Consider the following 14805-nt stretch of genomic DNA (forward strand, 5'->3'; position numbering starts at 1 on the left):
GTGTCATTAGGTAACCTTTTTTGAAATTTTAAATAGATTATTCTTATTTTTTCGATCGGACACATACTTCATTACCTAACTACAGTAAACTCTCGATTATATGCAGGCTGACTATTCGTGCTTCGGTTTTTTTCTTCTTTTTTTTTGCAATGATAAACAACATAGTGTTTAGAATTGAAAATAAATAAATTCATAGAGATGGAACTATTTTAAGAGTTTTGAGAATGGCATACAACATTCATATTCATTGCCCAGGTGCATGTAATTAATCAAATAATGGGGCTATGTTTCATTATCGTAGTTTCAAGTGCTATATCTAAGTAAAATGAAGCATTGAAGGGGTGGAAATTGTGAGGCATTCATAAAGAGCAAGGCAATGTTAGTCATGATTTACAGCTGTTGAACTACCAAGGCAGGATGAAGTTCAAATTTCAATGAATAGATTCGGCATGCATTAAAGCAATTTCTTCTCCTGGATCGTATTGTTGTTATTCGAAGCAATGATATTGATAGCATTAAGGAAATTTAGTTTTCTCTGTCTTGCCTTCTTATGATGAATTGGAATTAATTATCCCCAGTCATTTATTTAGTCAACATGTAACACATTCTTGGAATTCTTATCAGATTGGTAACTAATGAATGAGGATGGTCCCCACACAACACTTATACCCCCGAAGAAAAAAGGATGAAGCAGGACTTATATATAATACAGTACTGAACCCGTTGTCCGGAAATCAGTAAACCGGAAAACCAAAAACCGGAAAGAAATTCGTTAAATTTTCCCGAAAAAAATGTTTTTTTTCCTCATAGGATTTTAGGATTTTTCTTTCTTTTTTGAAAGATCATTTTGGAAACCTTACCATCATTTTGGAAATAATCATTAGTGTATTACTTCGTTTTTTCAAGATTATTTCCAATACTTTTTTTTTTAGTTGGGTTTAACAATAAAAAAAACGGCTTTTTGTAGTGATTCGGAAAACCGGAAAAGTCGGTTATCCGGAATAGCGATGATACCGATCGTTCCGGATAATCGGTTCCCTACTGTATATGGGTCATATGCATGATTTCAAAATTGTTGTCAATTGTTTATTTTTTTCTGATAAGAGTTCTAAAAATCGTGTATGCACAGTAACTCTTAATAAGAACTAATTCACGTATTTAGACCATCGTTTTGTGTTTTTTAAAAGATATTTCATTTTTGGTGTTAAAATCACTATGTAGGGCTATAATCAAACAAGTAAATTATTTTTTTTAGCTGTTTCATTATAAAATATAGAGCATTAGATACTTACTAAAGCTTACAGAAATAAAAGAAATATCCATATCATACAGAACGTAACCAGAACTTAAAAACTTAACCAGAACTTAACCACTTTATTTTACTCAGATAACTATTCATAATAAGCTGAATTTTGAAATTATACTTAAATTTCCATATAGATCTGTTCTATAGAGATGTACCTTTACCAGTTAGGACTAAAATGAATAGTTTTTACAGTTTTTAATGATATTAGAATAAAGTTCATCAACAGTTTAAACTAACATATTTTATAAGTTGATCATAAACAGGTAGTTTGTACACATTACATTTAATCAGTTTCTAAAACTGAAATAAAAATGCTTTCTGCAATCCGAATAATTGTTTCTAAAAATATCAAATAAATTATCACAAGTTAAAATATTTAATGATTGTTTTATATTTTGATTTTACAAAGAAGAAAATAAAACAGAGCCAACCTTATTAATAAGATGGCATCTTTAATAATTTATGTTGTGTTAATCTCAAGAAGTCGAATATTTAGAGTGTAATAGAATAGTATAATATTATAGAGTATAGTAATCTAAAATATTTGTTATTATACATTCTAGCTTTTGTGTGGAGACTTGGAAGTGCTTAGTGAGAAAAGGTCTGTAAATTTTGTTTATCAAATTTTTAAATTTTAATGTTTTGTCTTCTCTTTTTTATTTCTTGAGTGAAAAAAGAATTTGTTTTCTATTTATTTCAGTTATTTGTGTCGTAATTGGTACCATCTAATGGTTTCTGTACTTTTGTATACGAATCCATGTATAAATGTCTCAGAATTAGCTGATACAGCGAGAGTAAGTTTTTCTTTTTTGTATTATTTTCTTCGCACATTCCCATTTGTATAATGATAGAATTATATTTTCTGTTTCTCAACTTTCTTTTTTTAAAAAGGGGGAAAAAAGTAGGCACTCAGGGTTCCCACGGTCCTTGAGAGTCCTTGAAAGTCCTTGAATTTTTTTTTGCTAAATTTAGGTCCTTGAAAGTGCTTGAAAAACGTCTTAGGTCATTGAAAAACTTGATAGGTCCTTGAATTTGTCCAATACTGCCGGCTGCCCTTTTTATAAAACACCCGCAGATCTTTCTGTTTTGTTCCCGAGCTCTCTCACGTGGTTTTTAACGCCACCGTTTCTAACCGGGCCTAGCGTCTTGGTGTCTGACAAGCGCGCGGAGCACAGCAGACAATCAATGCGTTCGGGGCGAGACTCCACTTCATCTTCTGTCGCATATGCTTAGATCTTCTTTTTTCTTATCGAAACTGGAATACTCTCGAATTTCGTAACAATATGTACCTTGTAGTTTTCAATAAATTTGCTGTTTTACCATCCGCACTTGTCCTTACGTTTGCGTCATTTCAAAACTTTATTGTAAAGCGTATTCGCAAAGGCACGGCTTCGTATTTGTGTTGTGTAGTTTAGACTAGTTATGCCTGGGAAGTGCTATTTTAATCCCCAATGGATGGATAATCAAGCTTATAAAGAATGGATTTTATCGATGCCCGAAAAGAAGTTCAGAGCCAAGTGCCGATTATGCATGAAGGAGATCTATATCGCAAAAATGGAAGAATCTGCTCTGAAATCACACATCAAAGAAAGGTAAAACAAAAAAGCAGTCTCATGCTCTGAGTTCTCTTTTTCCAAAGACATCAACATCTAATTCATCTGGTGTAAATACTCCTTCAACATCGTGTGCCCCATGTGAAACAGAAACTTTAGTAGCCGAGGTAACATTGTCTTCTTATCTGGTCAAAAGGAATGTGCTTGATGCTGAAATTCTCTGGAGTCTGAAGTGCATCACTAGTAATTATTCATGTAACTCCTGTGAAGGGATTAGTAAATTGTTCTCCAAAATGTTTGCTGATAGCTGTATAGCGAGACAATTTTTTTGTAGTGCCACAAAGTGAGCCTATTTGGGCTCCTTTGGATTGGCACTATACTTCAAAGGGATTCTTATAAATGAGCTGAAGAATGTTGATTGCTACACTGTACTCTTTGATGAGACGTTAAATCAGTCTCTACAATCTAAGCAGATGGACATTATGGTAAGGAATTGATAATAAAGTTTGCACTAAGTATCTTACCTCCCAATTTATGGGTCATGGAACTGCAGAAAATATTTTGTCCTCTTTTTACAAATGCATGGATGATGGTTAAAAGCTCTCTAAAATACTTCAATTATCCATGGATGGACCCTATGTCAATTGGAAATTCTATTAGAAGCTTCAGTGAGAATTAAAAGAGAAATATTCCCACCAGGTCATATTCATTGGCAGTTGTGGATTACACATAACGAATAATGCTTTTAAACATGGTGAAAATGGGATACGTTCCTTCTAATTTTTATTTTCAGAAAGAATTGTTGCTGTATAACATTTAGAGAAGGTTGTGTAAATTATGGATGAATAATTTCAGAAACGATGTTTAATAGAGGAGAGGAGGGGGTTGTGGAATAGTCATGGAATATGGAATACCTAAGATTTAGCTCTGTCTTTCATGCAGCCTTCACATGGAAATACACAGGATTAAAGGATTTCACCATTAACACCTCATTACCATTAGTTATAGATTGTGCTGAAAATGATTTTGTGAATTAATATGTAAAACCAGTAGGGTTGTTTTTAAAAAAATATAAATTTTAGTCCATAATACATATACTCTCTTCTCTCTATATAGGCAAAGCATTTAGGTATTATATTTGAAATTAATTATTTGCCACAACAAGCATTGTTGCTTCTAGTAAAATAGAAGAGAATAATTTTTAAAATTGGTCTTAGATTAAGGTCCTTGAAAATTTTGTTGAGGTCCTTGAAAAGTCCTGGAAAGTCCTTGAATTTCAATCTCATCATAGAGTGGGAACCCTGGCACTGCAGGCCAATCCCTATGGATTTTTCTCAGTCAACATTATTTCTAAAGTTGATAAAAAAGATAATTTTGTTTGTGAAAGATGTAATTATTACAATTTTATGTAAAAACATAATTTTGTTAATATATTAATTGTAAAGAAATAAACAAATGCTTAGATTTGCAAAAGAATCAACTTTACTTGAAAACATTATGTTTAATGTTGGAAACACAGAATCTGCAACTGAATAAGGAACAATAAATGAGAAGTAATTTTTCTACATAAATAAAAAATGACACAAGTAAAAAAAGCTTTTTAGCAACGCATCCAATTTCAATTTTGTAATTACATTTCGGTGGCCTACAAGGTCGTCCACATTGCATTTTTACTACAAGTTTAACAGTTTATAATTTTTGAATATTTTTCAACTGCTAAATTTTTTTTATTCCATTTTTAAAAATGTGTAAATTTTTCTACACATTTTTCTAATTTCAAATTTCTAAGTCTTATAGGTTTTGCGCAGCAGAATGTAATATAAAGTTGAACACCCAAAACAGCATCATGCGTATGACTTATTAATGTATAGAAAGAAAGCATCAATATTGAAATATAATTAAAAAAATTTCAGTTAGATTTTGAAATAATGATTTTTTTTAATGCAGAGTTTCTGCTGTTCTGTTATTCTTGATAAGAAATATCTTGTCCTAATTTTCTGATTTTTCATTTATTTATTTGTATGTGTATGTTAGGAACATTCCTTTTTCTAAGAATACTAATGCAGTTTTTGAAATAAATGATTTTTCAAAGCAAAAAATTTGAATTTTTTATCCAACCTCTTTTATTTGAATTAATGCTAGTAAAAATCTAAAAATTCAAGCGATCATGCTTAGAGACAATCCAGTAATTATATACTTGGTTCATTGAATGCAGCCTTATCCGCACAATTCATTCTTTCAGGCTTTTCGAAAATAGAGTCATTTTATGAAAAAGAAACTCCATTTGCAATACCAAATTAACCTAATTCAGGGGTAATATGTTTATTTAGTAAATTCGTCAAATGCAATGACGAAGCGTGAAGGGCAGAGTTTTGTAGTTTCACAATTATTGATTTGTCTTTTCTAATTTGATTTTGAAAATGATCAATTCTAAATAAAAAATACAGTAATCATATCGCGGAATTCCAAAACGGTGAACAGAGGGATTATTCACTACATTACTTTTGTACAAAAATATTAAGTATTATATTCACCTTGTTTTTGTTTCGAGATTATTGAAACCGTACTTAAAAATTTTGTTTGAATTTTAGTTTTAATTCTTGAACTTGATAACAAGTTTTAATTATAAATCGGTATGAGAAAATAACTAATTTATCCTATTTTTACCCCCACTTTGCAATAGTTCTTCATAATAGTAAAATCGTTTGTATATGTATTAATCTCAAAGTATTATGAGTTCTTCACTGCTCCATCAATGAAATTATAATAGAAACTGTCAAATTCCTTTTATTACTAAACAAAGTAATTCTACATTTAAAAATAGTATAGTTTATTATTATTTTTTATTATATTTAAGTAGATAAAATTACACTTATTTAGGGAAATGCTTAATCATTTTAGATTTTTCCTGTTGGTTTTGAGCATTGTAATAAACAGTGCCTGATTTTCCACTTTGCCAGTAACATAAAAAACAATTTCAGAAAATTAAATTTTTCATTATATAAAAAATTTTAAAAATGCTATTTACTTGTTTTAAAGATAATAAAACTTGTATGCAGATACTAATAAGTTTTTTTTCAATGATATGCCAAAATTTAATATATTGTGTACTAAAATCTGTGATAACACACCACTCAATAAGCCTCCGGTCTGACAAAAATAGCACCACTGCTAACAAAGCCATATAATTTCTGAGTAGTAGCAACTTTCAAACAATAATTGTCAAAATGTCATGACATCCTGATTATTAGTTTTGAGGTTACAAGTGGTTTTAGTGACCCTTGTTTTGTAATTTTTAAAAGAATGGATGAAAAAGAATGTGTTTTGATTAAGTATTATTTTTTGAAGGGAAAAAATACTGTTGAAGCAAAATAAAGGCTTGATAATTATTATGGTACTCTGCACCAGGAAAATCAACCATTATTGATTGGTATGCTGAATTTTAATGCAGCTGTAAAGACAGTGATGATGCTGAATGCTCTGGTTGCTCAAAATCAAATGTTTTAGACCGTAAAGTGAAGTTGCGTGAGATAGCTGTCACCTTAAGGATATCACAAGGTAGTTTGTTTACAATTTTACAAAAAAAGTTGAGCAGGCTTGTGTTGCTTTCAAAATGGCTGCTGCGTTTACTCACACCAAACTAAAAAGAACAATGTGTTGACGATTCAGAATGCTGTTTGGAACTTTTAAAGCAAAATAAAAAAAAAATCTTTTGTCTGCATATGACAATGGATGAAACATGGATCCAGTACAACACTCTTTAATAAAAAAAAACTTCAGTTGAGTGGATAACAGTCGGGTGAAAGTCATTCAAAGCGATCAAAAAGTCAAAAGTTGACTCGCAATATTGTGACCTCCGTACTTAGGGACATGCATGGTATTTTGTTCATCGATTATCTTGAAAAAGATGAAACTCTAGTTAGCGAATATTACATTATATTATTGGATTGAATAAGCTAGGAAATTAAGAAGAAGCAGCCTCACTTGCAAAGAAAAATAATTCTGTTTAACTTAGACAATGCCCCTTTGTCACATAATGGCTGAATTGTATGAATTATTTCCCCACTCACTATAGTTTCCAGATCTGTCCCATCGCGACCAATGGCTCTTAGGAAATTTTTTAAAAGATGCTCCAAGGGAAAAAATTTTGGCTCAAATGAAGTTATTTTTAAAACTTAGGTCTATTTTGAGAGCAAAGAAATCGTTCTACAAAAAAGGCATAAAAAGAAATTCGAAGAGTGTTGGAATAAACGTATCTTTTATGAAGTCTAGTTTCTAAAAAAAGAATGCTGTTTTTCTTAGCTAAACCGGAGACTTATTGAGTGATGTGTTACACCCATATTTTTACTAATTATTATTTTATTCAAGTTGTCTATAATGCATGTAATATTTTTTTTCTTCTTAGACTTACTACAACAATGTAACTTGTGACTCGTGGAATAAATCTAATATTGTAGATTCAGTGATATTAGCTGCTATGGAATTAGATCTAAAGAATGTCATTGCTTTGATATGGTAAATTGACCTATGTTGTGCATTATTGCCACTTTGTTCTAATGATTTAAATTTTTTAAAGATTAATGATATGCAATTTTGTGTTTTAAATAAATCACTTCATTCTAAAAAAAAAAAAAAAATTACTTTTTTAAAATAATCTCTTTTATTGTCAGAATGAATTCATACATTTATTCTGATTTAAATGAATACAATACAGAGCTGTTCTTAATTTCTTAAGGGCAGAAAACTATAGTAATAAACTTCATCAAATACTACAAATTATCGTTGCTTTATAATATCTACTCTTAAGTAACAAGTTATTTTTTGAAAAATCATATTTTTACTTTATAATTTGATAGTGCATACATTAAAAACATTTTTTCTAAATGCATATTTTGAACTTATCTTATTTCCATATATTTAAATTTATAACTTAGTTCTTCCTTTGACATCATTATATTTTTGTCAGCCAACAACTATTTGTCTATTGTTTTAGAAAATAACTCCTCTTTTAAAAAATCTTTATAATAAATTTTAAAAAAACTTATGAACTGAATTAATATAATTAAAAAGATGTTTTGTTTTTTTAAATTTTGTAAAGACTATTCAAACCCAAGTAAACAAATTACTTGTTGAGTAGCTGTAGAAAATAATTTTAGTACATTGAATTTTTTTTTTTCAAAAAAAAGCACAAATAATATCTAATGCGCTTGTATTCCATCTTACCTAAACTTTCATACTACTGTCAAATAATCAGAAAAAAATTTGAAAATTTTCTCTCTATATATATCTATATATACATATATGTATTCCTCTCTCTCTATTTATATATGTAGTGAAACCTCGGTTAAGTGGACGTTCTTGGGAACGAAATAATTGCCCCTTTACGAGAGTTGCCCGTTGACAGGAAGGGTACCCTAATAATAAAGTTTATCAGCATAAATTGTTTTTAGAATAGTACTTTCAATGATGTAGAAATAATTAAATGATCTACAATAACTATCTACAAGGATATTTATTCATAATTTGAAAAATATTTTTTTCTATACAAAAGAAATATATAAAAAAAGTTTGATATAAATACATAATTCTAGATGCAGCTATGTAAAAATTAATATAATTTTCCTGTTAACACAGGTGTTCAAGTTAGTCATACAATACCGAATAGGAGCTTTAAGTCTTCAGTCGGTTTCACTCAATGAGAAATGTGTTTAATACCTCCTTGAAAGTAAGCCGCCCGCGATTCACAGAAAACAAAAGAAATCAATGCTGACCTATACAGTATGAGGACCTATGGAGTTGATATATTTACGATTAATCATCTATCAAGTGTCTGAATAAATGTTTCCTTTATATGAACGTTCTCTTTTTTGTTCTCTTTTTTTACCCCAGCTGTGTTAAATACAGTCTTCAAATTTATAAGAAAATGCAAGAATTCAGTGGAGAAGAAACATTTAAGAGGTTATTTCAGCTTGTGGGGTCTCATAACCTATGTTGTCCAGATGAAAAGATCAAAAGATGCCACTATCTCAAAAAGCAGTATTATTTTCTCACCTTTCTTTGCAAATATAAGGCAAGGTGACAGGAGAAAGATTAATTCTTTAGTAGTGAAATAGCTTAACAATATTTTTAGCTATGGATAAGAAGAAAAAAATTTACAAGCTTTGAAAATAAAATAGTGAAATATTGCTTTTTTCCCCCTCGCAATTTAAAGCAGAATTTTTTTTTTTTTTACAAATTTAGAAAATATAGTGTCCGGCTTGAAGAGATAGAAAAGAACGTTTCAGGGCAAAGATGACTGTCTATGTCCGGTTACAGTAGTGATCAACTTTGCGGAGAATGTACATAATGGTTTATTTATAGAAGATTCACAGGGAATTAATAATATGTACATATTGAGAGGTGCCCGTTTCACAGGAGTGTCCATAACAGGAGGTTTCACTGTGTGTGCATATATATATACAGCACAATAAAGACAAGGATAAAAAGAAAAACTTGATAAATTAATTATTTTTCTTCTCTTTTCATTAATCTTTATTATTTTCCATGTTTTCTCTCTCTATATATATATATATATATATATATATATATATATATATATATATATATATATATATATATATATATATATATATATATATATATATATATATATATATATATATATATATATATATATATATATATATATATATATATATATATATATATATATATATATATGTCTTTACTGTATTGTTCATCTATATTTTTCTAATGAAAGATATTTTCAGTACATTTAATGATGGATGGTGGTTTGCTACTCATCTCATGGATCTTTTTTCTCATGGGGATTTCATTGAAAATAGTGCTGGACAAAATGGGTAATAATTCTATTCTTGACAACAACAGTATTGTGTTTCCGAACTCTTAAATATTTTTTTTTTTTGTGTGTGTAAGCTTTTTATTTTTTGTACATTAATCATTTAATAACACACTAACATTACAGAGTAAGTGCCTGTAACTATAAGTGGTCACTTTGGCCACTTTACTGGAGGTTATACCTCAGAAGAAACACTTCATGGCAAATTCTCTTTTATTTATGTAGGCAATTTTAAGTATAGTAACAAATGTGTTTGTGTAAATCTAGATTTAGTGTTTAGGTTTCAAATGCTGAAAAAATTGTTCTAAACTATCAATTGCCAAGTAATTATGTCAGAATTACTTAGGATTAAGTTGTGGGAAAGTTATCTTGTGATAATTTTTTGTATTTTGATATTTTAAAAACATTTTTCTGGCATTTGAACTTTGTTTATTCTAGGCTTATTTTTCTCTAAATTTCAAATTACCAGTGGAGGGAAACATAATTCCTCATGAAATGTTTCTCCCAGGGCATAGCATCCACTTAAAAGAAATGAGATGAAATGCTGATATCATGTATATTTAAAGTATGTAACCATATAATTTGCTTGTTGTAATGCTTTCCTTCAAAAGTTTTCGCTTCAGTTCTATGTATATAACTTCAGTCTGTTTAGAGGCAACCATTTTTGATAAATAATATACTGCAGAGAACTGTTAAGTCTAAGCAAAAATAAAATCAAGAAGAATGTGAATACTCTAAAATTAATGGCTTCCTGCAATACTTAAAAAAAAAAAATAATAATAATTTTCGAACAAGATATTTTACGATTCATGAATTTATTAAATCCATTGAAAAGGAATTTACAAAGGTTATGAATGCATATAGGAAACTTCAAGAGTGATTCATCCTTGAGGAAGCACTATAAAAACTTTAAGTTCTCTTTAATGGAAAATAATTGATAATTTTTTACACAGAATGCACCCAAGACCCCCAAGGTTAAGAATAGATATGTTCTGTCACTTTTTCTTTATTCATAGTTGTTGTTAATTTACGTCGCACTAGAGCTGCAGAATGGGCTATTGGCGATGGATGAATTTTATTGAGCGGTAATACAAAAAAAAAAAAAAAAAATGGTTTGAATTATTTCTTCCAAACTTTTTTTTCTATTGACTAACTCTCAATAGAAGGGCCGGGATAGCCTGATCGGTAGGGCGCTGGGCCCATATCCAAGAGGTCGTGGGTTCGATCCTCGCCGGCCGAAGACTCCCCGTGTAGTAAATGGTGACTGATGCACGTTAAATCTGTCGAGTCTCAAAGTCCTCCATGTTCCCACAACAAATCAATACCTCTGGGGGTACTGATCCAGGAGTTTCCTTGTCTTCTGGATTGGTTCAAAATTACAAGGCTACGGAGTTGGACGTAAGTCGTTGTAAACCCATGAATTTGGGTCGGCTGTTCAACGACGGTTATAAAATAAAATAACTCTCAATAGAAAAATATTAGTTTTCAAAGAGCAAAAATGTGTTAACGTGTTTTGGGAGTGATTTTCTTAATTTTTAATTTTTATTATTTATATATATATATATATATATATATATATATATATATATATATATATATATATATATATATATATATATATATATATATATATATATATATATATATATATATATATATATATATATATATATATCGCTGTCGTGCCACAGGTCCCTGGTTCGATCTTCGGGCCAGGCAAGGTTGACTCAGCCTTTCATCCCTTCAGTGGGTCGATAAATGAGTACCAAGCATGCTTGGGAACTAAACACCTAACCGGAACATCTGCTCCTGCACCCCAGAGCCCAAAAGTCAAGAAAACTGAGATGGGCGCAGTAGGCCTTGGCCCTGTATGGGCTGTCGCGCCGCTGAGTTTAGTTTATATATATATATATATATATATATATATATATATATATATATATATATATATATATATATATATATATATATATCAGGGTTGGCAGGTTTTTGAAATGTGACAGTTTTTGACAGTTTAAACGATGGTTTAAACCGTCACGTCAAAAACCTCACTGTCAAAAATGTCGAAAATGTCAAAAACCTATATTCATATGGGAAATTTAATTAATACATAAAATTTATATATTTTTTAAAGGATAGTGTTTCTAAATATGTTCTAGAAAAAATAAATTTAAAATTTTGAAGAAACACTTATATTTTGAATAGTAACCAAAATCTTGTACTTTTGAAAACTCACATCTTTTGTAATATTATGTATTCATTTTCACGTGTTATTGAAAATCTGCAGTGATATTATTAAGAAATTTATTTATAACCAAATTTAGTGTATAGTATAGATTATACTAAAAATTAGACATTTTTAAAGATAAACATTAGCAGTTTTGTACATTAGACATCTTCTTTTAAAGAAAAATCTTTTTAATATTCTTTTAAATCTTCTTAATAATCTTTTTAACATAAGACAATACAAATTTAAGTGCTTTCTGTTAAATACACAGAGTAGTTAGTGTCGATTTACAGTATATTCAGCCTATTCATTTACTATGCTGAAAATTTAGTTTATCCAAATACTTGTGAATTTCATTTTGCTGAATACGATATAGTTTTGTTGAACATCTAAATATTCAGCTGTTGAATAATTACTTCTTGCTTTCGAGATATGCATTATTTGTATTCTTAATACAAGTGGAGAAAAAAAAAATTAAGAGATAAAAATTGTTTTAAAATGATAAGTGTAATAATTATAAATAAATATAATAAGCAATATGAATTATATTTATCATTATTCATAAATATAACTACTTTTAAATTCAAATTAACATACTGGATAATAAAGATATTTGGTATAACATTAAAATTTTTTTTTTATACACTTGTATACAACATAACTTGTAAGTTCCTTATAAATATTAGTTATATGTTCTTTATATGTCAAAAATGCATAGAGTAATAAACTTTTTATTTTCTTAAGTATCAAAAAGAAAAAAAAAATTTTTTTTTAATATAAATATTTAAACAATTTTTGTGCAAAATTTTTCTGCACATGCATTTGAATATAAATTTCTGAGATTTTAAATCTGTTATTTTACCTTAATTTTAATTAAAAAATATTTTAAAGCCTGCTGATTACCTATAGTATAATTAAATTTCAATATAATGCATGGCAAGTGTTGGTAGTTTTGAAGTTTATATATTCTCTTGGCAAACTTCAGTTTTTGACATTTTTGACGGGTTTTTGACGGTTTAAACCAGTATTATACCCTTGTCATGTCAAAAACCACTTTTTGACGTCAAAAACCCAACCCTGATATATATATATATATACTATTTGAATTGAGAATACTGAAATAAAAATTAGGTCACTTTATTGGAATGAACGGCTCAATTTGGAGTCTCTATTGGTTGTAGAAGCATTTTCTATAAAATGCATTTAATATTGTAATAAATATAATGTAGTTAAATTGGATTTCTGGAGAAAAAAAGGAAATGAGTTGTTGTTCCAAATGTGTTGCCTCATAAATTTTTCGGCTGGGATTTAAAATATTTGAAATTATATTTATGTTTTTTTTATTTTAGACAAAGTGCAAATTTTAGAAAGTACCTATTGAGAAATTATGGAGAAAATCTTATGTGCCATCCAAGGTAAGTTTAATTTTAAATGCAAATAAATGAAATGGATTATTATTCCTTGTATTTTTTTCTGTGTTCTTTAATTTCCAGTAGTTTTTTTAAAACATCTACATGCTTACAATCCTTATGACTTTAAAGTTAATTAGGAATATTCTGGGTTGTTTTTGTTGACGTTACTTTTGTTAATACTTCAATTATAATGTGTAATATTCCTGATAATTAATACTATGTGTCTCCTGAAATAAAATAAAAAGTGTGAAAGATATTGCCTACAACAATAACAGATTTCGCATTATCAATCTCACAATATTTACTCTTACCATTACATATATGGCAACTTAAACGCATTACTCCTAAAATGTGTGTATTTTCAGTCATCTCCTATTTAAAAACTTAAATGAAAAAGAACATACAAATTTAAAGGAATTTTTTTTCCAGCTTTGAAAAAAATTTTGCCATATTAGAAAGTTGTTTTCTAGTTATTTTTTTAGGGTCATCATGCTCTTTTATCCAGTTATTCTCTTAGTTCAAGCCAGAACTTAATTTTAGCCTTTTTTTTTTTATCAAGGGCTATGAGAAAAATTTGTTACTCACTATGCATACATGTTACTACAGTTATATGTTACTTTCAATGATGATCTAAACACACCTTACTATTTTACCTTCCTCATAATGGTTTCTCATTTTATAGTTTTTGTAATGTGCTATCACACAAAAAAGAGTTTTGTATCCCTATAATTAAAAGTGATTCATGCAAGATTAGTTTATTAATAAACTGTATCTGGTAAAAATTATAGCTAGGAGAAGTCAATGTGTAGACCAGTGATTTTCAACCACTGTGCCGCGGCACTTTTGTGTGCCGCCAAATTCTTAAAATGTGCTGCCAAATATTGGAAACGATACAATAAAAATTATAATGCTTTTTTTTTATTATGAGTAAAGTTTAAACTAAAGAAAAGTGTATATATATATATATACTTATACTTATATATATACTTACAAACAGAAATAAAAGCTCATCATTAAAGTAAGCTATGAAATTAATAAACAAATTAACAAAGGATAACTAAAAAAAATTAAGCTAACAATTAATAATTAACAAAAAAACTAGTTAACAAGAAATCACAAAAAAATAACAGTTAATGTAAAAAAACTAAAAGTTAATAACTGTAGAAAACAAGCTAACAATTAATAACTAGCAAAAAAAAATAACTGTTACTAACTAATCAGAAAAATAAGTCGAACGAAATAATTAATCCCTTAATAAACGTGCTTTTGTAGTACATATTATTTTATGTCACATTCAAAATTATTATCACAAACTATTTGATACAGTGTATAATAGGTAAGTAAGCAACTTTTAATTTAATGTTTTTCATTGTGTGCATCAAATTTCGAAATCGTTAAAAGTGTGCCGCAACAAAAAAAAAAGGTTGAGAATCACTAGTGTAGACCTT

At 28.7% G+C, this 14805-nt stretch overlaps 1 protein-coding gene across 1 annotated transcript in view; it reads left to right on the plus strand.

Annotated features, from left to right (window-relative positions):
• Positions 1-14805, plus strand: part of Nup75 (nuclear pore complex protein Nup75) — a 49765-nt gene that overhangs the window by 17293 nt on the left and 17667 nt on the right. Inside the window, exons 11-15 of the mRNA XM_043052942.3 lie at positions 1870-1907; positions 2007-2100; positions 7265-7374; positions 9630-9719; positions 13295-13360. Of these exons, the coding sequence (XP_042908876.2) occupies positions 1870-1907; positions 2007-2100; positions 7265-7374; positions 9630-9719; positions 13295-13360 (398 nt within the window). The remainder of the gene's footprint in view (positions 1-1869; positions 1908-2006; positions 2101-7264; positions 7375-9629; positions 9720-13294; positions 13361-14805) is intronic.

The sequence above is a fragment of the Parasteatoda tepidariorum genome, chromosome 3 (assembly GCF_982258835.1).
Source record: "Parasteatoda tepidariorum strain Cologne lab strain chromosome 3, Ptep-v5.0, whole genome shotgun sequence".
NCBI lineage: Eukaryota > Metazoa > Arthropoda > Arachnida > Araneae > Theridiidae > Parasteatoda > Parasteatoda tepidariorum.